We start from the raw sequence: 22954 nt of genomic DNA on the forward strand, positions 1-22954 counted from the left end.
AACCCTTAGTAGCAGGAAGGTACCTCCCCAATTAATAAAGATCTTTTTCATCTACAGTATCTCTTATAAAATCCTTTTTATTTTTTAAGTCTTTCTACGAAACGCGCCGACTTAAGCTCGACAAAACGTGAAAATCCCATGAATCGACTTAGATGGTCGTCAGGATAAAACGACGAGGTACAAGTCGGTGTAAAGAGGTTATATGAGTTGATCGTAGAAAACTCGGGAACAATCCGACTCATAAGTCGAAATGAGAACCCGAGTAGAAAAGCTCGGAAATACTTCAACCCGTAAATCGGAGTGAAGGACCGAGTAGAAGAAAAACGCATCGCAAAAATAACCTAAGTCACAAGAACTCACTAAAACAAAGTTGAGTATAAGGGATAAATAAAAAGAGATTGAAAAACCTAGGAAAAAGTTTAAAGGCTGTCCCAAAAATCCTTAAACAAAAGGCTCAGAAAAACAAACAAGCCTAAACGAAAGGTTTTCAGGAAAAGATCAAGGGGACTTCGAAAAATCAAAAAAGCATACACGCATAAGGTAATCTAAACCCTTATCCAAAAAAGGGTATTCATTTTGTTAACTTAAAAACCCTTATTAAAAAGGGTATTTTTTAAATATTTTGTTTACGGCCTTAAAAGGCCAAAGGAAATTGTTCAAACCACACAACCAACCAAAAATAAATAAAAGAGTTTAAAAATGGGGAGCCCACAGGCCGGGCCCCCAAATAGCCACGAATCATTTTTTAGGAAGAAGAGTAGACGGATCACCACCACCGGAGTCAGGAGGAGCGCCACCAGAGGCATCCATGGGAGATGAGGAGGAAACGGGAGGAACTACTGAAGAACTCGGAGCATCCTTTCCATGAGGAGGAGACTCAATGATCCTTTGCCCTCGAGTCTTCAACTCTGATTCAGAAACGATCACAGGGACAGGAGGATCAACTATGGCCCCGTCGATAACAACTTTGTCAGGATGTAAAGGAGAAAGATCCAAGTCGGGAGCAATAACTCTGACTTGTTCCAGGAAAATCCTCCAAGACTCCTCGGCGCCATCGGCAATAGAGTCCTCCAACTCGTCGTATGCCTTCCGAGAATTCAACAGGTCATTCTTCACAGACACAAGATCATTGAATAAACTTTGATAGCTGGCCTGTGCTGTTTTCCTCAAATCCATCTCCATGTTGCATTGGGCCTGCAAAACCTTCCCTTTCTCCCGGAGGGTATCTCTCTCCTCCTTCAGCTTGGCGATTTCCTTCTTCAACTCTCCCTCATGTTCTTGGTATGAACGAAGCCTTCCTTCCAGCTTCTCGACCCTCGAGGTCATCCCCAAAGAGCTGAGAGGAGCCTTCTCAAAAATATCCAACAGTTTGCCGCAGACCCCCGCCGCCTTAAGGCTCTCCTCAATCATAGTGGTAAGGTGGCTCCGAACAGACATATCATCCATGCTTATACGAGCATGGGGATAGATATTCTTTCGGACGAACGCGAGAGCATCCGCCTTAACCTCACAAGAAGAGCCGGACTCTAAGGTCTTGCGCTTCTTTGGATCAGGGGAGGGTCGGACGACGGGGGGCGGCTGAGAGGGAGCTGAAGAAGAAATCACAATAGGCTTAGAAAGAGTCCCAACGTTCCGAGGAGGAGGAGGAGGAGAGATAACCCTGGCACCACCAGTCCGGGCGCGAGACTTGGCTTTGGCCTCTTGGACCCTCTGGTAAGATTCCTGAGCATTCGTCTTCGCCATTTCTGAAAAAGAAAACGATAGGAATTAAACAAGTCGGAAAAATCAGTTAACAAGTCGGGAATCTAACAAACAAGAGAAAGCTACCTAGCTGTGCTTGAATAAAGGTCGGAGACCCTTGGAGAAACTTTTTAGTATCCAAATATGGGGCCCTCCCCCACACTTCTCGGTGGAACCCCACAATGGCAGCCTCTACTTCATCCAGGTCATCCAGACCATATTTCTTACAAGGAGAAGCCTCCAGCCAGTATAAAGGAAAGCGAGGAGAGAAATTATCATCCAGGAAAAAGGGGTGGTGACCCTCTACAGCTTGCACTTTGAAAAAGTAATTTTTAAAGTCGTGGAAGGATTCATCAAAAAGGGTAAAAATTCTCCGACCTTGTATGGCTCGGAAGGAAACCCATTGTTGTTTCTTGTTTAGCCCACTAAAGGGCTTGGTCATATGAAAAAGATGGAAAAAGATTTTCAGAGAGGTCGGGAACTCCAGAGCATGGCTAATAAATTGATAAATCTTCAAAAAACCCCAAGAATTGGGGTGAAGCTGGGTAGGGGCAACCCGACAATGCTGCAAAACAGACGTCTCAAAATCTGAAAAGGGTAGAAAAACGCCCAGACGGGTGATCATGCACTCATACATAAAGAAGAAATGAGGAGCCATTTCGTTGGCCCTCCCATGGCAAACTCGGTCCTCTGAACATGGGATAAGCAATTCATACTTAGGCTCATCCTCATCCGAAGTCCAGAGCCGGTGGTGAGTGCAAAGATGAGTAATAAACTCCGCATCAACCAACGGCTCCTCCCCTAGAACAGTAACATCGACCCAATCTACGGAGGCCATTTTCTTTTTCTAAGGAAAATGAGGAAAGCTACAAAGGGAAAAAGAAAAGAAAAAATCAAAAACAAAGGTCTCTAGAGGGGAGAAAAAAGGAACCAAGCAAAAGTCTACAAACCTACTTATCTACAAAGTAAAGGCATACAAAAGTTGTGAAAGATAAAAAGAAACTAACCTCTTTTTGAAAATGAAGGCCGGAAGAAGCAGAAATCTCCGAAGCACAAGAATGCAGCACGAGCAAATGAAAAACGAACGAGGAAAATTTTTTTTAGAAAAATCGCAGAAAGAAGTTGATGAAAGAGAGGGAAAAGTATTTATAAATACTCCAAGGGCATAATGGTAAAAACGGAGCAGTCATTAATGAGAGTGCACCGTTACCAAAGCCATCAATCCCCAAGTGCATCCCTAACGGACACGACGCTTGAATAGACGTAACTGTCAGAAACAAAAGGTCGCGACAATCACGTCGGTTTAAAAACCCGCGTCTCCTCCAAGAAAGTCGGCTACGAACCCGAGTAAGATACTCGAACCCAAGTCTTATAGAGATCTTGGGCTCAAGTAGGGGGCACTGTTCATACCCTGGCCCAATAATAAAGGCCCAGGTCCAAAAAAAGGCTTAGTCCAGAAGATTGAGCCTTACTACGCACCGACCTGGTGTCAAGAAGTCGGTGTTGACTACGATTTGTCTTAAACAAGTCGGGCACGAGATTAGCTGGCAGATAAACACTCATTAAAATGAGTAACCGCCCCTAAAATCTCTCTAACCGCTTCATTAAGCCATATCTTAACCTCCCTAAGATAGGGAGACGGTTAACACCCAAAAGATATGGCACTACTCCAACGGTGGTTATTGGCTCACCACTATAAATACATTGACACCCCTCAGGTATCTCTAAACCCAATACTCTCTAGACCTGCTAACACCCTTGCTAACTTAGGCATCGGAGTGTCTTTGCAGGTACCACCCCCCATTCACTCACGTACACAAGTCGGAAGGAGGCTCCAGCGTGCAAACCAGCTCGGAGACTACCGTCCGTAGACGATTGGGCCAACCAACGCCATCCATTCTATTAATCTCCGGTTACCCACCGTAACATATATATTTATACACAAATATACAAATTATATATATATTTATACATAATATTTTTGAAAAAAAAAACTATAAAATATTTATTAATTGTTTTTATTAGTAATTTTATTAAATGAAGAATAGAAAGTGAATTAGAAAAAAAGAGTAAGTATAAGAATATGATAACTAAATAAAAGTTATTTATTATGAAAAATCACCCATTTAAAATGATTTACCTATGTCTTTATTTTGTACATAATCGTTTTAGCTTAGGACGATTTACTAAAAATTACTAGTAATCGTTTTAGTTCAAAAAATTTATATATGACATATCAGTAACAAAAGTCAATTCAAAAGACAAAATTTATTTTAAATGGGTGATTTATCTTATTTATTATGTTAATTTTTATAATTTTCTTAATTTCTAATTAGAATCTTATAATTAAAAATTATAATTACATCTTTATATTTGATAAAAATAATTCAATTAAAGTTTCTGTTAATTTTTTTTTTTACTTAATATAAGATGAATTGTAGAATAATATTTTAAAAGTAAATATTCTAATATTATTATATTTTTTTAATATAAGAATTTAATTAAAAAATTTAATATAAAATAAAGATCTAACTATAAATCTTTAAATTATGAGTAACCAATTAAAAATTTTATAAAATTATAAGAACCAAAAAAATAATTAATTAATAACTAATAATAATAATTTTGAATACTTATTTAAATTTATATCAAATCAAGATGCTTTTTTTTTAATCCGTGTATAATTATAATAATTATTATTATTATTTGAGTATAACGGGACAATTATTTGGGAGTAAAAGTAAATAAAATTGATCATACTATTAATATAAATTAAAAGATAATATTAATTACATATAACTATAAATTAATATAAACTAATTAATTTTCATGTTATCCTCGTACCTCGTATATATATTACTTTATTTTCATAATCCATACTGTTACGGTGGGTAACCGGAGATTAATAGAATGGATGGCGTTAGTTGGCCCAATCGTCTACGGACGGTAGTCTCCGAGCTGGTTTGCACGCTGGAGCCTCCTTCCGACTTGTGTGCGTGAGTGAATGGGGGGTGGTACCTGCAAAGACACTTCGATACCTAAGTTAGCAAGGGTATTAGCAGGTCTAGAGAGTATTGGGCTTAGAGATACCTGAGGGGTGTCAATATATTTATAGTGGTGAGCCAATAACCACCGTTGGAGTAGTGCCATATCTTTTGGGTGTTAACCATCCCCCTATCTTAGGGAAGTTAAGATATGGCTTGATGAAGCAGTTAGAGAGATTTTAGGGGCGGTTACTCATTTGAATGAGTGTTTATCTGCCAACTAATCTCGTGCCCGACTTCTTTAAGACAAATCGTAGTCAACACCGACTTCTTGACACCAGGTCGGTGCGTAGTAAGGCTCAATCTTCTGGACTAAGCCTTTCTTTTGGACCTGAGCCTTTATTATTGGGCCAGGGTATGAACAGTGCCCTTACTTGAGCCCAAGATCTCTATAAGACTTGGGTTCGAGTATCTTACTCGGGTTCGTAGCCGACTTTCTTGGAGGAGACGCGGGTTTTTAAACCGACGTGATTGTCGCGACCTTTTGTTTCTGACAGTTACGTCTATTCAAGCGTCGTGTCCGTTAGGGATGCACTTAGGGATTGATGGCTTTGGTAACGGTGCACTCTCATTAATGACTGCTCCGTTTTTACCATTATGCCCTTGGAGTATTTATAAATACTTTTCCCTCTCTTTCATCAACTTCTTTCTGCGATTTTTCTAAAAAAAAATTTTCCTCGTTCGTTCTTCATTTGCTCGTGCTGCATTCTTGTGCTTCGGGGATTTCTGCTTCTTCCGGCCTTCATTTTCAAAAAGAGGTTAGTTTCTTTTTATCTTTCACAACTTTCGTATGCCTTTACTTTATAGATAAGTAGGTTTGTAGACTTTTGCTTGGTTTCTTTTTTCTCCCCTCTAGAGACCTTTGTTTTTGATTTTTTCTTTTCTTTTTCCCTTTGTAGGTTTCCTCATTTTCCTTAGAAAAAGAAAATGGCCTCCGTAGATTGGGTCGATGTTACTGTTCTAGGGGAGGAGCCGTTGGTTGATGCGGAGTTTATTACTCATCTTCGCACTTACCACCGGCTCTGTACTTCGGATGAGGATGAGCCTAAGTATGAATTGCTTATCCCATGTTCAGAGGACCGAGTTTGCCATGGGAGGGCCAACGAAATGGCTCTTCATTTCTTCTTTATGTATGAGTGCATGATCACCCGTCTGGGCGTTTTTCTACCCTTTTCAGATTTTGAGACGTTTGTTTTGCAGCATTGTCGGGTTGCCCCTACCCAGCTTCACCCCAATTCTTGGGGTTTCTTGAAAATTTATCAATTTATTAGCCATGCTCTGAAGTTCCCGACCTCTCTGAAAATCTTTTTCCATCTTTTTCATATGACCAAGCCCTTTAATGGGCTAAACAATAAACAACAATGGGTTTCCTTCCGAGCCATACAAGGTCGGAGAAGTTTTACCCTTTTTGACGAATCCTTCCACGACTTTAAAAATTACTTTTTCAAAGTGCAAGCTGTAGAGGGTCACCACCCTTTTTTCCTGGATGATAATTCCTCTCCTCGCTTTCCTTTATACTGGCTGGAGGCTTCTCCTTGTGAGAAATATGGTCTGGATGACCTGGATGAAGTAGAGGCTGCCATTGTGGGGTTCCTCCGAGAAGTGTGGGGGAGGGCCCCATATTTGGATACTAAAAAGTTTCTCCAAGGGTCTCCGACCTTTATTCAAGCACAGCTAGGTAGCTTTCTCTTGTTTGTTAGATTCCCGACTTGTTAACTGATTTTTCCGACTTGTTTAATTCCTATCGTTTTCTTTTTCAGAAATGGCGAAGACGAATGCTCAGGAATCTTACCAGAGGGTCCAAGAGGCCAAAGCCAAGTCTCGCGCCCGGACTGGTGGTTCCATGGTTATCTCTCCTCCTCCTCCTCCTCGGAACGTTGGGGCTCTTTCCAAGCCTATTGTGATTTCTTCTTCAGCTCCCTCTCAGCCGCCCCCCGTCGTCCGACCCTCCCTTGATCCAAAGAAGCGTGAGACCTTAGAGTCCGGCTCTTCTGGTGATGTTAAGGCGGATGCTCTCGCGTTCGTCCGAAAGAATATCTATCCCCATGCTCGTATAAGCATGGATGATATGTCTGTTCGGAGCCACCTTACCACTATGATTGAGGAGAGCCTTAAGGCGGCGGGGGTCTGCGGCAAACTCTTGGATATTTTTGAGAAGGCTCCTCTCAGCTCTTTGGGGATGACCTCGAGGGTCGAGGAGCTGGAAGGAAGGCTTCGTTCATACCAAGAACATGAGGGAGAGTTGAAGAAGGAAATCGCCAAGCTGAAGGAGGAGAGAGATACCCTCTGGGAGAAAGGGAAGGTTTTGCAGGCCCAATGCAACATGGAGATGGATTTGAGGAAAACAGCACAGGCCAGCTATCAAAGTTTATTCAATGATCTTGTGTCTGTGAAGAATGACCTGTTGAATTCTCGGAAGGCATACGACGAGTTGGAGGACTCTATTATCGATGGCGCCGAGGAGTCTTGGAGGATTTTCCTGGAACAAGTCAGAGTTATTGCTCCTGACTTGGATCTTTCTCCTTTACATCCTGACAAAGTTGTTATCGACGGGGCCATAGTTGATCCTCCTGTCCCTGTGATCGTTTCTGAATCAGAGTTGAAGACTCGAGGGCAAAGGATCATTGAGTCTCCTCCTCATGGAAAGGATGCTCCGAGTTCTTCAGTAGTTCCTCCCGTTTCCTCCTCATCTCCCATGGATGCCTCTGGTGGCGCTCCTCCTGACTCCGGTGGTGGTGATCCGTCTACTCTTCTTCCTAAAAAATGATTCGTGGCTATTTGGGGGCCCGGCCTGTGGGCTCCCCATTTTTAAACTCTTTTATTTATTTTTGGTTGGTTGTGTGGTTTGAACAATTTCCTTTGGCCTTTTAAGGCCGTAAACAAAATATTTAAAAAATACCCTTTTTAATAAGGGTTTTTAAGTTAACAAAATGAATACCCTTTTTTGGATAAGGGTTTAGATTACCTTATGCGTGTATGCTTTTTTTATTTTTCGAAGTCCCTTTGATCTTTTCCTGAAAACCTTTCGCTTAGGCTTGTTTGGTTTTCTGAGCCTTTTGTTTAAGGATTTTTGGGACAGCCTTTAAACTTTTTCCTAGGTTTTTCAATCTCTTTTTATTTATCCCTTATACTCAACTTTGTTTTAGTGAGTTCTTGTGACTTAGGTTATTTTTGCGATGCGTTTTTCTTCTACTCGGTCCTTCACTCCGATTTACGGGTTGAAGTATTTCCGAGCTTTTCTACTCGGGTTCTCATTTCGACTTATGAGTCGGATTGTTCCCGAGTTTTCTACGATCAACTCATATAACCTCTTTACACCGACTTGTACCTCGCCGTTTTATCCTGACGACCATCTAGGTCGGTTCATGGGATTTTCACGTTTTGTCGAGCTTAAGTCGGCGCGTTTTGTAGAAAGACTTAAAAAATAAAAAGGATTTTATAAGAGATAATGTAGATGAAAAAGATCTTTATTAATTGGGGAGGTACCTTCCTGCTACTAAGGGTTTTAATAGCCTATTTTCCCTTAGCCTCTACTATGATGCCTCGTTAAAAACCCTTCTCCAGAAAAAACCCATTGATTTTGGGAAAAAATCATGAAGTTGGGAAAAGAGTACATCAGGGAGTAGAGTTCGCTTTTAGCTATAGTACCTTTTCATATTACAAGCATGCCACGACCTCGGGAACTCAGTGCCGTTCAGGTAGGTTACTTTATAATAACCTTTTCCTAAAACTTCATTGACTTTGTATGGTCCCTTCCAATTAGCGGCAAGTTTTCCTTCTCCTGATTTGTTGACTCTAATGTCGTTTCTGATTAGTACTAAGTCATCCGGGGCAAATGTTCTTCGAATGACTTTTTTGTTGTACCTTGTAGTTATCCTCTGCTTCAATGCTGCTTCTCTTATCTGGGCATCTTCTCGAACTTCGGGGAGCAGGTCGAGCTCCTCTTTGTGCCCCTGTATGTTTCCGATCTCATCGTGGAGAATTACCCTTGGGCTTTGCTCATTGATCTCTATCGGTATCATTGCTTCCACGCCATAGACTAGTCAGAAGGGCGTTTCTCCAGTGGCGGATTGGGGCGTTGTCCTGTAAGCCCATAGTACTTGAGGGAGCTCTTCAGCCCAAGCTCCTTTTGCTTCTTGCAATCTTTTCTTTAGCCCTACCAGTATGACCTTGTTGGCTGCCTCGGCTTGCCCATTGGCTTGTGGGTGCTCCACCGAGGTGAACTGATGTTTGATTTTCATACTGGCTACTAAGCTTCGGAAGGTAGCATCGGTGAATTGGGTTCCATTATCTGTAGTAATGGAATAAGGTATCCCATATCTTGTGATGATATTTTTGTAGAGGAACTCCCGGCTTCTTTGAGCGGTGATGGTGGCCAATGGTTCTGCTTCTATCCACTTTGTGAAGTAATCTATTCCCACGATCAGGTATTTGACTTGTCCTGGCGCTTGGAGAAAAGGACCTAACAAATCCATTCCCCATTTTGCAAAAGGCCATGGAGAAGTGATACTGATGAGCTCTTCTGGGGGAGCCACGTGGAAATTTGCATGCATCTGACATGGTTGGCACTTTCTCACAAATTCTGTGGCATCTTTCTGCAAGGTCGGCCAATAGAATCCAGCTCGGATTACTTTTCTGGCTAGCGACCTTGCCCCGAGATGATTTTTGCAGATCCCACTATGTACCTCCTCCAGTACCTCGGCGGTTCTTGAGGTCGGTACACACTTTAACAATGGTGTTGATATCCCCCTTCTGTAGAGGATATTTCTCACCAAGGTGTAGTGTTGTGCTTCCCTTCGGATCTTTTTAGCTTCTTTCTCCTCTTTAGGGAGGATGTCGAATTTTATGTATTCGACTAAGGGGTTCATCCATCCGAGGTTTAAACCGACTACCTCAAGTACTTCTTGTTTGTCTTCTATTTTTATTACTGAGGGTTCCTGGAGGGTTTCTTGGATCAGGCTTCTGTTGTTCCCTCCTGGTTTGGTACTTGCTAACTTGGATAGGGCGTCCGCTCTGCTGTTTAGATCCCGAGTTATATGTTTGACCTCAGTTTCTGTAAAGTGCCCGAGGTGCTCCAAAGTTTTCTCCAAGTACCTTTTCATATTTGGGTCCTTTGCCTGATACTCTCCACTTATCTGGGAGGTCACCACTTGCGAGTCGCTGTATATCATCACCTTTGTAGCACCGACTTCTTCTGCTAGTTTTAGCCCAGCAATCAAGGCTTTATATTCTGCCTGATTATTTGAAGCTGGGAATTCAAATTTTAGAGAAACCTCTATCTGGGTTCCTCTTTCATCTACCAGTATTATGCCTGCGCCGCTTCCTGTTTTGTTGGAGGATCCATCTACATAGAGTTCCCATGTAGTTGGTTTTTCCTCCTGTTCTCCTGTGTATTCTGCAACGAAGTCGGCGAGGCATTGGGCTTTAATAGCTGTCCGAGTTTCATATCTTAAGTCGAACTCGGAGAGCTCTATTGCCCATTGGACCATTCTTCCCGCAACATCCATTTTTTGGAGGATTTGCTTCATGGGTTGGTTCGTACAGACTCTTATTGTGTGAGCCTGGAAGTAAGGTCGTAGCCTTCGTGAGGCTATTACTAAGGAGTAGGCAGACTTTTCTAGTTTGTGGTACCTTAGCTCAGGGCCTTGTAGAACCTTACTGATGAAATAGACTAGATGTTATCCGACCACATCTTCTCTTATCAGGGCTGATGAGACAGCCTTGTCTGCTACGGATAAGTACAGGACGAGGTCTTTTCCAGCTACTGGTCGGGTCAGAATAGGAGGTTGGCTTAGAAACTTTTTGAACTCCTGGAACGCCTCCTCGCATTCAGGAGTCCATTCAAACTGGCATCCCTTTCTTAATAAGGAGAATAGTGGAAGGGATTTTAGTGCCGATCTTGCCAAGAATCTGGAAAGAGCTGCAAGTCGGCCATTCAGTTGTTGGACTTCTCTCAAACAAGTCGAACTTTTCATTTCTAGTATGGCTCTACACTTGTCGGGATTGGCTTCGATCCCTCTTTGTGTTAGCATAAACCCTAGAAATTTCCCTGCTTCTACCGCGAAGGCGCACTTTGCGGGATTTAGTCTCATCCCGTGCAGCCTTATGGTGTCAAAGACTTGAGAGAGGTCTGACAAAAGGTCGACTTCCTTCTTGGTCTTTACCAACATATCGTCGACGTATACTTCCGTTAGACTCCCCAAATGAGGGGAAAACACTTTATTCATCAACCTTTGATATGTGGCTCCCGCATTCTTTAATCCGAATGGCATGACCACGTAGCAGAAGTTAGCTCTAGGTGTGATGAATGATGTTTTCTCCTGGTCTGACTCATACATCGGGATTTGATTATATCCCGAGTAAGCATCCATAAATGATAAGTATTGGTACCCCGAGCTGGAGTCCACTAGGGTATCAATACTTGGCAGGGGATAAGGGTCTTTGGGACATGCCTTATTTAAGTCGGTATAGTCGACACACATTCTCCATTTGCCATTCTGTTTTTTGACTAGCACTACGTTGGCTAGCCATGTTGGGTACTTGACTTCTCTGATGAAGCCAGCTTCCAGGAGCGCCTGCACTTGCTCTTCTACTATTAGGGCTCGTTCTGGACCGAGCTTGCGTCTTTGTTGCTGTACAGGTCGGGACCCTGGATAAACCGAGAGCTTGTGGGACATGAGCTCGGGGTCAATCCCAGGCATATCAGAGGCCTTCCAGGCAAAGAGGTCGGAATTATCTCTTAGGAGCTTAGCCAATCCTTGTTTTAGAGTTTCCCCTAGGTTGGCTCCTATATGAGTATTTTTCCCTTCCTCTTTACCGACCTGTATCTCCTCGGTTTTTCCTCCCGGTTGTGGTCGCAGTTCTTCTCTGGCCCTTGCGCCACCGAGCTCTATTGTGTGAACTTCTCTGCCCCTTCCTCTCAGATTTAGGCTTTCATTGTAGCATTTCCTCGCCAATTTTTGGTCTCCCCTTACCGTTGCTATTCCCGCTGAGGTCGGGAATTTCATGCAGAGGTGGGGAGTGGATACCACTGCTCCGAGCCGATTAAGGGTAGCTCTGCCGATTAAAGCATTATATGCTGACCCCACATCAATGACTATGAAGTCTATACTCAGAGTCTTTGATTTTTCCCCTTTTCCAAAGGTGGTGTGAAGGGGCAAAAATCCTAGTGGTTTTATTGGCGTGTCCCCTAATCCATATAGGGTGTCGGGGAAGGCTCTTAATTCTTTCTCATCTAACCCTAGCTTGTCGAAAGCGGGCTTGAAAAGAATGTCCGCCGAGCTTCCTTGGTCTACTAGGGTTCTGTGGAGATGGGCATTTGCTAGGATCATAGTTATTACTACTGGATCATCGTGTCCAGGGATTATTCCTTGCCCATCTTCTTTTGTGAATGAAATGGTAGGGAGATCGGGTGACTCTTCCCCGACCTGGTAGACTCTTTTGAGATGTCTTTTGCGAGAGGATTTGGTAAGTCCCCCTCCCGCGAACCCTTCTGAGATCATATGGACATGTCTCTCTGGAGTCTGCGGTGGTGGGTCTCTTCTATCCATATCATCTCGCTTTCTCTTTCCATGACCGTCCGACCTTTCTATGAGATATCTATCAAGCCGACCTTCTCTAGCCAGCTTTTCTATCACATTTTTAAGGTCGTAGCAGTCGTTTGTGGAGTGACCATATATTTTATGGTACTCGCAGTAATCGCTGCGGCTCCCCCCTTTTTTATTTTTAATGGGTCTAGGGGGTGGCAATCTCTCTGTGTTACAAATCTCTCTGTATACGTCCACTATAGAAACTTTCAGAGGAGTATAAGAGTGATATTTTCTTGGCCTTTCGAGACCGAGTTCTTCCTTTTTCTTGGTTTCCCTTTCCCTCTCTTTTGTTGAGGGAGGGGGCCCAGGTCGCCAACTCAGGTCTCTTAATTTGGCGTTTTCCTCCATGTTGATGTACTTTTCAGCTCTTTCCTGTACATCACTCAAGGAGATGGGGTGTCTTTTGGATATGGACTGCGAGAAGGGACCTTCTCTAAGCCCATTGACTAACCCCATTATTACTGCCTCAGTGGGCAGGTCTTGAATCTCCAAACATGCTTTGTTGAACCTTTCCATATAGGCTCGTAAAGATTCTCCGACCTCCTGTTTTATTCCCAGGAGGCTCGGTGCATGTTTCGCTTTGTCCTTCTGGATCGAGAACCTCATCAAAAACTTCCTTGAGAGGTCTTCAAAGCTAGTAACCGACCTCGGGGGGAGGCTATCGAACCACTTCATCGCTGCTTTCGATAGAGTGGTCGGGAAGGCTTTGCATCGTGTAGCGTCGGAAGCATCGGCTAGGTACATCCGACTTTTGAAGTTGCTCAGATGATGCTTTGGATCCGTGGTTCCGTCGTAGAGGTCCATATCAGGGCTTTTGAAGTTCCTTGGAACTTTTGCCCTCATTATGTCCTCGCTGAAAGGATCCTCCCCACCTAAGGGCGGCTATTCTTGTTCGTCACGGGAGTTGCGACTTTTGAGGGAGGATTCCAACTTTAAGAGTTTTCTTTCTAACTCTTTTCGTCGTTCTATATCCTCTTTTAGGCTCTTTTCAGTTTCCTTTTGTCGCTCCCGTTCTTGTTCCAACTGTTCCAGGCGGCTGTGGACTAATCCCATGAGTTCAGTCACATGGGAAGGTCCTTCTTTTTCTGACTCGCGCCCTTCTGAAGAGTTTACCTTCGGGTTTTTTACTCCGGAGGTGCCTTCTCTGTGCTGATTATCAATTTCCTGGTGGAGGGTAAAGTCCGCATCGTTATTGCCTGTGTCCAGATTCTCTTGCTCAGAATCCGTCTCCACATGGCCTTCTTCGTGGGGTCTGTCCGCCATCGATGGATGATCTCTCGGGTCCCCGGCAACGGCGCCAATGTTACGGTGGGTAACCGGAGATTAATAGAATGGATGGCGTTGGTTGGCCCAATCGTCTACGGACGGTAGTCTCCGAGCTGGTTTGCACGCTGGAGCCTCCTTCCGACTTGTGTGCGTGAGTGAATGGGGGGTGGTACCTGCAAAGACACTCCGATGCCTAAGTTAGCAAGGGTGTTAGCAAGTCTAGAGAGTATTGGGCTTAAAGATACCTGAGGGGTGTCAATGTATTTATAGTGGTGAGCCAATAACCACCGTTGGAGTAGTGCCATATCTTTTGGGTGTTAACCGTCCCCCTATCTTAGGGAGGTTAAGATATGGCTTGATGAAGCGGTTAGAGAGATTTTAGGGGCAGTTACTCATTTGAATGAGTGTTTATCTGCCAGTTAATCTCGTGCCCGACTTCTTTAAGACAAATCGTAGTCAACACCGACTTCTTGACACCAGGTCGGTGCGTAATAAGGCTCAATCTTCTGGACTAAGCCTTTCTTTTGGACCTGGGCCTTTATTATTGGGCCAGGGTATGAACAATATACATATAATTCAAAGAGAAAAAGTAAAATTCCTATTACATCATGTATATTTCTACATTATTACATCATATTTCATTTATAGTATAATTCTCTAATTGGATTAACCCAATACTAATATTATTATTATCCTACCTTTCAAAACCACCTTATCTTCAAGATTGCAAAAAAATATAAATCCTAATAAAAATTGTAAAGCTAATTATTATAATTAATAAAAGAAAAAACAATCCTAAAATAATACTTTTTATAACCGCTGCTGAAAAAAAATTTTACCACCAAAATCCCATTGTTTTAAAAAAATTACATGAGCCCACTTAGAATAAGTTTTATACCCAATTTTTGTAAAACATGACCATTAGACTTTGGGCCCAAATCAAATATAGTTAAGCCCAGAATTCTAAAGCACAAGGCTTCACCGTTAACCTCCTTCCAGAACCTTCCTCCAACACTGTGAGCCACTCTTTCGCCGCCCAAACACGCCGCCAATGGAGCAGGGGTTGTGGTTACCGGCGCCACCAGGACTTCTTCTCCTTCTGTCACCACCTCGCGCTTCTTCCTTGCTCCTTCCTCGCGCGCCACCCACTGCGAAACGAGCCAACAACCGCGTGTGCCGCCATCAATATCGCCACCGCTGGAGAACTCGAGGCTTGTCGCCGCTGCAGCACGATCCCAGGGAAACGATGCCGCCATGAGCGGTGGTGGCTTAGCTGCCATCGGAAGTCCGCGACTGAACCCACGGGAGTGAAGATATCAGCCTTTCCCCGTCCCTGCTCCACCAACCAAGGCCTTCGCGAGTGTCCGCTCTCCCCTCGTGAGGGCGCCACTGCCGCTGTGCAGGACTGAAGCCGCGCCAGCGCCGCTCTCTGTCGCCAGGCCAACCGCCGACTTTATAAACGAGTAAGGTGGCTTTGGCGGTGGGCGATTCAACCCCGCCGCTGCTGCTCCGCCGTCCCGGACGGCAACTTCCTCCTCGGCCAGAGCCGTTTCCTCCAAATGCGCCAATTGTAGATCCAGGTGTTTTCCGAGTTTTGCATATGCAACTTCTGGTAAGTTGCTGATCTATTTGAGAGCTTAGCAATTTTTCTGGAATTATGAGGAGTTCTTACATGTTCTTCAGAAATTGCACAAGCTGGACTTGTTGAATTGGGAACTGAGCCTGTGAAATTGAATTTGTGCTCTATAGTTGTTATATGTCGCTGAATTGCTAGTTGAATCTGAATTTGCATAGACTCCTGCCTCTTGTTTTTCTTGAAATTTCGCTGATGTTGCTGCCATTTGTTGCTCTGTTGATTTTTCGTCTGTGTTTTGGATGCATTGCTGATTCTGGAATTCTTGTCGCCGCATTCTCTAATCATGCATTCTCATAAATCGAATCTGAATTTTGGAATTGCAGAACTGGAAGTGCTGAAGTTGTTGTTTCTGGATTTGTTAAAGTATTGTTGATTGGTTGAAAATCTACTGCTGAGTTGGCTTGAATCTGGACAATTAGATGCTGTTGGAGATGTTGATTAGTGTTCAAGGTTGCACAATTCTGGCGCAAGTTACTTTAATATCTTCAAGTAACTGTGTCTGGTTTTGATAATTTGAATTAAAGCGTTGTAAATTAGTTTGAATCTGATCCCAAATTGAGTCTGGTGAATCACCATAGAAATTTGGTAAAGTGATCAATGAAAACATCATTTCATACGAATTTGTATTAAGAATAAATAAGAGAAAATATAAGCGAAATTTTTAGTATTAGGGTCAAAGAGATAAAGTAAAATTTCTATTACATCATATATATCCCTATATTATTATATCATACTCTTATTTATAGTATAATTTTCTAATTGTGCTAGTCCAATATTAATTCTATTATTTTTAATGTATATTTTCTCTTTTAACCATAGTTATTAAAACCGAACTGATAATCGAACCAATTAGGTTATTAGATTACTAGTTTATTGGTTTAATCGATAAATTACTGGTTCAATCAATAAAATTTCTCTCATATAAATAAAAAATATAAAATAATAAAAAACTTAAAATTAAAATTTGAAATACATATTTTTACTAACATTTTAAGAACAGTTAAGTCAAATTTTATAAATAACTAATACAAAGACATATAATTAGTTCATACTATTATATAGTATCTTAATTAGATACAATAAGAATAACAATTTACGAATTATATCTAAAAAATAATTTCAAGGTCTAAATATTTTTATATAATTAAATAATTATATACTTTTTTTTCAGAATAAGTAATTTTTATTTTATTTTTTTATTCATTATCATTTTTTATTTTAAAATTAATTAATTTGTACTTCAATTAAAATATGAGTTAAGTATTTCCATGTTTATATATATATTTTAGTTAGAAAGAATTGATATATATATTTTAAAAAGCATTTAAAATGCTAAAGAAATGGATTAGTGCAGTGGTTGTTAATTTGGTCTTCATTTTAAGAGAGTTAAGTTCTACTCCTACTTTTTGTAATACATTTTTCTAATTTCACAACCCGCAAGCTGACGTCATCGACAGATTTATCCTTTTCTCTTATTTTTATCTTAAATCTATATCTCAAACCTTCTCCTCCAAATTTTAAAAACTAAATTATCCAAAAATAATTTTTTTATAACAAAATATTTAATATTAACTATTAAAAATTAATTTTTTATACTTATTTTATTTATTAACAATTATTCATAGTAGGAGTGAATAATAAGCGGGGACTTTTTTCTTTTTAAATTTGTAGTTAATTATAAAAAATATAAGGTAGAATCACGTTTTCATCTACGTGTAAAAGTAATAATTAAAATTGAAAATAACAATTAAGAGGGGAATGCCAATTAACAGTACCAAATATAATAATCCAAGTTCTTCCAAGTTACATTCGCGGGTCGCGGCATTTTGAAGAGTTCATGCTTCTCCTTCAACTTCATCTTCATCTTCATCTAAATCTTCTCTTTAATCATCCCATTGTAACTGTTTCTCTTTCCCTTACTATCCTCTCACAATTTCATTATTTTAACGAGTTTTTTTTAATTTTGTTTGCTGACTGCATGTAACATGTTTGCTGAAATGCCTCAACGATTTTTTTCATTATAGTTGGTAATGTTTTTGTATGCAATCTGTTTGATGAAAAATCACATCAATCATCTGATACTTATCTCATTGCTATGTGTTGCATGCAACGTGTTTGATAAAAAGTCTCAATGACAAAATACTACAAATCCCCATTTCCTGTCACTTAAACCTCGTGTTTTTCTCCTTTTCAGATGTTTCAATCATGTTGAACAACATAAATAACAGTAGCCATTCATGGCTGTGGTTTGTGGCGAGGCACTACTCTAGGATTCGTCCTCCAAAGCCTGTCCCTGTTGAATCAGTGATCAGGGTGTCCAACAACGTTGCTCGTTTGGGTTCTCGGAAAGAAGGCCCGAAGCCGAGGCAACTACTGTCTTTGCCACCTTTTCCTGGTCACCCTTTGCCCGGAAGGAACTCAAATGAAAGTTTTCAAGATGGGCAGCAACATGATGGTTATGTCACTGCTGTTAATTGGATCAAGTATTACTTCAAAGGCATATTGGGTTCTGTCATTGAGTCTCATTTCAGGGAGGGTCTTGTAAGAATTCGTTGCTCTGTTACACTTTCATTTGCATTCCTTGTTGTTCCATTTTGTTTTTTATGCAATACTGTCTATTTTATTGTGGACAATGAATTTCTGGAATTTTCCCTAGATTTAATTTACTTGTCTTTAAACATCGATTTGGTGTAATGCTTATCATCTTTTTATTGGATTTTCCCTGTTAGACATGGTGAGAAATTGAAAAGCTATGCTTCACTGATAACTTTTTTTTTTTAATTTTTGTTTAATTTTTCTATCTTCTTGTTTATTCTTGCCTTTGTCTTAGTAATATTCTTCTTTTATTCTAAATATGAAAAACTACTCTCATTTATATTTGAATGGTGGATAGTTATATGATGCTTTTGAATATCTTTTAACCCCAAAAAGATTATTGATTTGTTCACTTTTATAAATATTTTGTTGGCATGCTGTGCTACAAGAATGTGAATAAATGCTTACAAAGTTCTTCTATTTACTTACAAGTTGTAACAAGGTAGTTGGATCTATGCTTTCTGTGATGATTAACATTTATATAATCTTTAATAAAAACTGTGGAAGAAACTTTTAGGAAAGCTTAAATTTAATTTGAAGTGACTTATCTCTTGATATGTTTTATGGTGAAGCACAATAGTGTTGTTTAATCTAAGTAGTTAACTCCAATTTGTTTTTGTTCTTAATTCTTTTAATGGTTGGAAATAGATATGGAAATTAAAAGGTGTGCTCACAGGCTTTATTTGTACTTCTCCTATACTAGGTCCAAATGGAGGACCCAATTTCTGACAATAATTTATCTCAGAATGAAGAGCCAAGGAGACCCTTGCGAAAGGTATTAATTTTTACTGTGTACTTTTCCATTTTGTATGACAAACTTTGCTTTTGATAGTTTCATATATGTATGTTTTTTTCCTCTGTCAATTGCTTATGATAATATGATTTGCTTTTGGGTTTAATAATACTACAACAATACAGCTTCACTACAGATTAGACCTAATGAAGTAATGAAGCAAGGGGCAAGAATTCATATCCCTGTTTCAATTGCCGAGGCTAGGATTTCCAAAAGATATGATGCTATACCAAGTGGAACACTATATCCCAATGCTGATGAAATTAAGTATTTGCAAAGGCTTGTCATTTATAAGGCATGTCTTGCATCCAATGTCAAACTTATTTTATTTTACAATTTCTTGTTACTATTCTCATTCTTCAAATGCATGGCAATATATTTTATTGATTGCATATTATGTTCAATGTATTATTTGAAGGACTCGGCTATCATGGTACTAAATAAACCCCCAAAATTGCCGGTTAAGGTCTGTAAACCATTTTTCAGATATACAGAAATTCATTGAGTATGAGTTTAGTGGGATTTTCATTTCTTGCTGATGACCTTCTTAGGGGAATCTGCCGGTTCATAACAGCATGGATGCATTAGCAGCTGCAGCACTATCCTATGATTATGATGAAGGTCCTAAACTGGTAAAATACTCTTTCCATGCATCATTACACTGGAAAAAATTGGTTTGTACTAGAAAGTAAAATGAATCATCATGTAATAAGCAAATTTCTGTTTGTACATAGATGCTAGCACCTCCCATTTTAGAAAATCTCAAAAAAAAGAAAAAAAAGAAAAAAAGGAATAGATAGTCACTCTAAAGGTTAAGCCAATTTCTTGGTTCCTTCCCCTGGTCTCCCTTTAAAGGGAAGACCTTTATCTCTCTTTTATAGGATTTTAGGTTGTCCCCGTATGTTTTTGCCTTTAGCATGTTACTGAAAATACCTGGTTGTCGTTCAAATTTAAGGATCACTACTTTGACATTTGCACTAATGCAAGGCTTTTCAAATTTGAAGCTTGCCCTGCTAAGGGTTTCTTTCATCACCTGAAATTTTTCTCTCGATAATATGACAAAATACAAATGGTATTCTTGAGTATTGTTCATCTCTGCTCTATCCTAATTTAGAAATTATTGATAGTTATTGAAAGTATTGTTCAACATAATAGTTTTGTTGGTTGAAATTCAGGTCCACCGTCTTGACAGGGAGACCAGTGGCATCATTTTATTTGGCAGAAAAGAAGAAAGTGTGTCTCACCTGCAGTGGCTGTTCAGTAACATAAACAATGCAAAATCTTCTAGTAAGGTGCCTTATTTACATGAAGTGATGAACTGCTGTTTTCAATCCTCATGTTCTATTAGCGAATGTAGATATTGTCTTTTTATACCCACCATCAACAACCTCCTATCATATACATTTAATTTATGATTCATTTGAAAATTGAAATAGGTTTGGAATGATGCATGTGAATCTACATATCAGAGGTATTGGGCACTAGTCATAGGGACTCCCAAGGAGAAGGAAGGTGTAATTTGTGCTCCCCTTAGAAAGGTTCATGTCCTTTCTTTCTTAGTTTCTTCTTTATATGTGTGTTAATCTGACAATGTCATGTTTTATGTCAGTGCTATCTTCCAACTTTGAAATTGATTTTATTCCATTGTCTTCTTGTTTCAGGTGCTCTTGGATGATGGGAAGACAGAGAGGGTCGTATTAGCTCACCATTCAAGTATGGAACCTCGCCAAGAGGCTGTAACTGAATATCGAGTCCTTGGTCCAAAGATAAATGGATGCTCCTGGGTTGAGCTGCGACCACTTACGTACCGGAAGCATCAGGTATATTGGATGCTTATATGGAATTTCAATTATTACAAGCTACTGATAATTGCATGATCCTTATTAATGTACAATCGGATTTTTTTTGTTACTTGTAGAATTCTCAGATGTTAACTGTATGTTGAATTCTTTACATTGTCAAAAATGAATTTGCAATCTTTATTATTCAGACTCCTTAATTTATGGTGAATCTATAATCTTGCTGAGTTAAGCAACGTATTTTTTGCTTCATGTTATTTCTTCTCCCAATTGTGCAGTTGCGTGTCCATTGTGCTGAAGCACTTGGCACTCCGATAGTGGGCGATTACAAGTATGGTTGGTTTGTACACAGTCGTTGGAAACAAATGCCCCGAGTTGATGTCGAGCCAACGACTGGAAAACCATACAAGATGAGGAGACCAGAAGGCCTAGATGTTCAGAAGGGAAGTGTATTATCCAAGGTCCCCCTATTGCATCTTCACTGCAGAGAACTTGTACTTCCCAACATTGCTAAGTTTCTTCATGTTTTCAATAAGAGTTCAGGAGAACTGCCCCGTTCACTTAGCGCAGAACCCGATGTTCTTCGCTTTGTGGCAACGATGCCGTCGCATATGAAAATTAGTTGGAATCTTATGTCATCATATTTAGTCTGATAAGAGTGCAAGATGGAATTGATTAACTCGTGTGATGTTATTTGAACATCCACAGAAAGAGAAAGGCTTGTTCTTCACTTTGTGGCTACAATGCATTCGCACGAGTATTGTTCAGAAACTTACGATGGTTATGGTTCGAATCTCAGGCTGATTGGCCTAGATATCTACTATCATATCCTTTTTCAATGCTCAAATAATATCACTATTCTTAAATTATCAAGTGAGAAGTTAACTATCATTTTTGGTCTGGAGCATCACTGTGACCAAAACCACCTTTAGGCTGAAAAAAAGAACTTAACCATCTTTATTGGACCCAAAGTAATATCGCATTTCGGCATAGTAATTGTCCTTTTATTGCTATCCACTACTTTTGATTGGTAATATTGGATTTGATATATCGTGTTAGTGTTATATCTTATAAAATTTAATGGTAATGTGTTTGTCAGATACTTTTTTTCTTTTATATTTATATAACTAACTGTATTTGAATGTAATAACTGAAATTTAACTTATTTGATTTTATTTAATGTAAGTTTCATAGCAGGAGTACGACTGTAAGAGTTTTTAACAATGCTATTGTATTCTTAAGAGTTCATACTTATGATTTGTTTTCATGGGATCAAGATAAAGATCACTATAATCAATTTACTAGAATTATATTTACATGTAAAATCTTTTGGGTTTATAGTGGAAAGGGTCTTCACAACTTACGGTGTGGCTTAGTTCTATCGTTAAAAATTTAAACATTTTAAAATGTTTCTTAAGAAATAGTCAAATTGATTTTTATTTTATTTTATTTAATAACACGATATAAAATTTTGAACCATCGTATTTTTTTGGCAATTAGTTATTGCTCACATAAGATGCCATTTGAATTCTCAAAACACTTGTTTAAACACATGAGTGAGTTAACTATTCAATTAATTCAAATTATTTTAATGTTTTATTATCAAACTGATAGAAACATTTAGCCTATCAATGATAAATTGATAATATTTTAAATATTTTTAATAATAATAAAAATAGTTAATCCTATTATTTTGATGGGATTATCTATAGGCACATGTTAAATTTACAAATTAAAAATTTTTTATTAAAAAAAATTTAAGTGGTTGATTGGTTTGAACGTTTTCATTAAATATTTTCAAACGAAAGCATTTTCAAAAAACATAACAAATTAAAAACGTTATTTTCATATTTAGTATTTTTTATTTTAACTCTTGAAAGCGTTTTCAACCAAAGACATGGAATTTTTAGTTTTGGGATAAACGTTAAGCTTCTCCTACTTTCGGCGGAGGTGGAGGATGTGTCAGCGAGAGGTTGCAGCCACGCGAGGTGAGGATTGAAAAAAATGACGGCGAGTTTTAGACGTGTATCAGAGTTTATAGTGAGATTAAGAATAACCGTAATAAATTAATTTAAATGTTAATTCTAATTTTTTAAAATTTTAAAATTTAAAATTAAATAATTAATTAATAATTTAATTTTTATTTTATCCTTTTTTTTTCTATTGTTCACAATTAGCATTGTTTATTTTGTCTTTTTTTTCACTCACATTCACCAGCGTACTTTCGCGCTAGTTCTTTTCCTCCATTTTCTACCATAAATTCTCAATGTCAACTCCTCCCTCCTCTACGGGTTTTGTTGTTATGGTATCTATTATCTACCTCCAATTTATACATACATTTTTTTTTGAAAAGGTGAAGTATTTTTTTCAATTCTTTTTTAATTTTATGTGATCCTTTTGGTTTTCTATTTTAGACTTTGATATTTTTTATCAGCTCCAATTAGAATTAAATATGTATTTTGAATATTTTCAATAATAATCAAAATAGTTAA

The 22954-nt window shown here is 39.4% G+C and overlaps 1 protein-coding gene across 1 annotated transcript; it reads left to right on the forward strand.

Moving 5' to 3' along the window:
* Positions 1 to 16986: 16986 nt before the first annotated feature.
* Positions 16987 to 21590, forward strand: LOC130935966 (RNA pseudouridine synthase 3, mitochondrial). The gene is made up of 10 exons (XM_057865911.1): positions 16987 to 17172; positions 17470 to 17816; positions 18574 to 18645; positions 18800 to 18958; positions 19082 to 19129; positions 19215 to 19295; positions 19839 to 19955; positions 20100 to 20201; positions 20325 to 20483; positions 20741 to 21590. Exons 2-10 carry the CDS (start codon positions 17481 to 17483, stop codon positions 21113 to 21115), a joined length of 1449 nt encoding a protein of 482 aa, XP_057721894.1. The 5' UTR covers positions 16987 to 17172; positions 17470 to 17480; the 3' UTR covers positions 21116 to 21590.
* The last annotated feature ends 1364 nt before the right edge of the window (positions 21591 to 22954 follow it).

Source organism: Arachis stenosperma, chromosome 6 (genome assembly GCF_014773155.1).
Source record: "Arachis stenosperma cultivar V10309 chromosome 6, arast.V10309.gnm1.PFL2, whole genome shotgun sequence".
Lineage (NCBI taxonomy): Eukaryota > Viridiplantae > Streptophyta > Magnoliopsida > Fabales > Fabaceae > Arachis > Arachis stenosperma.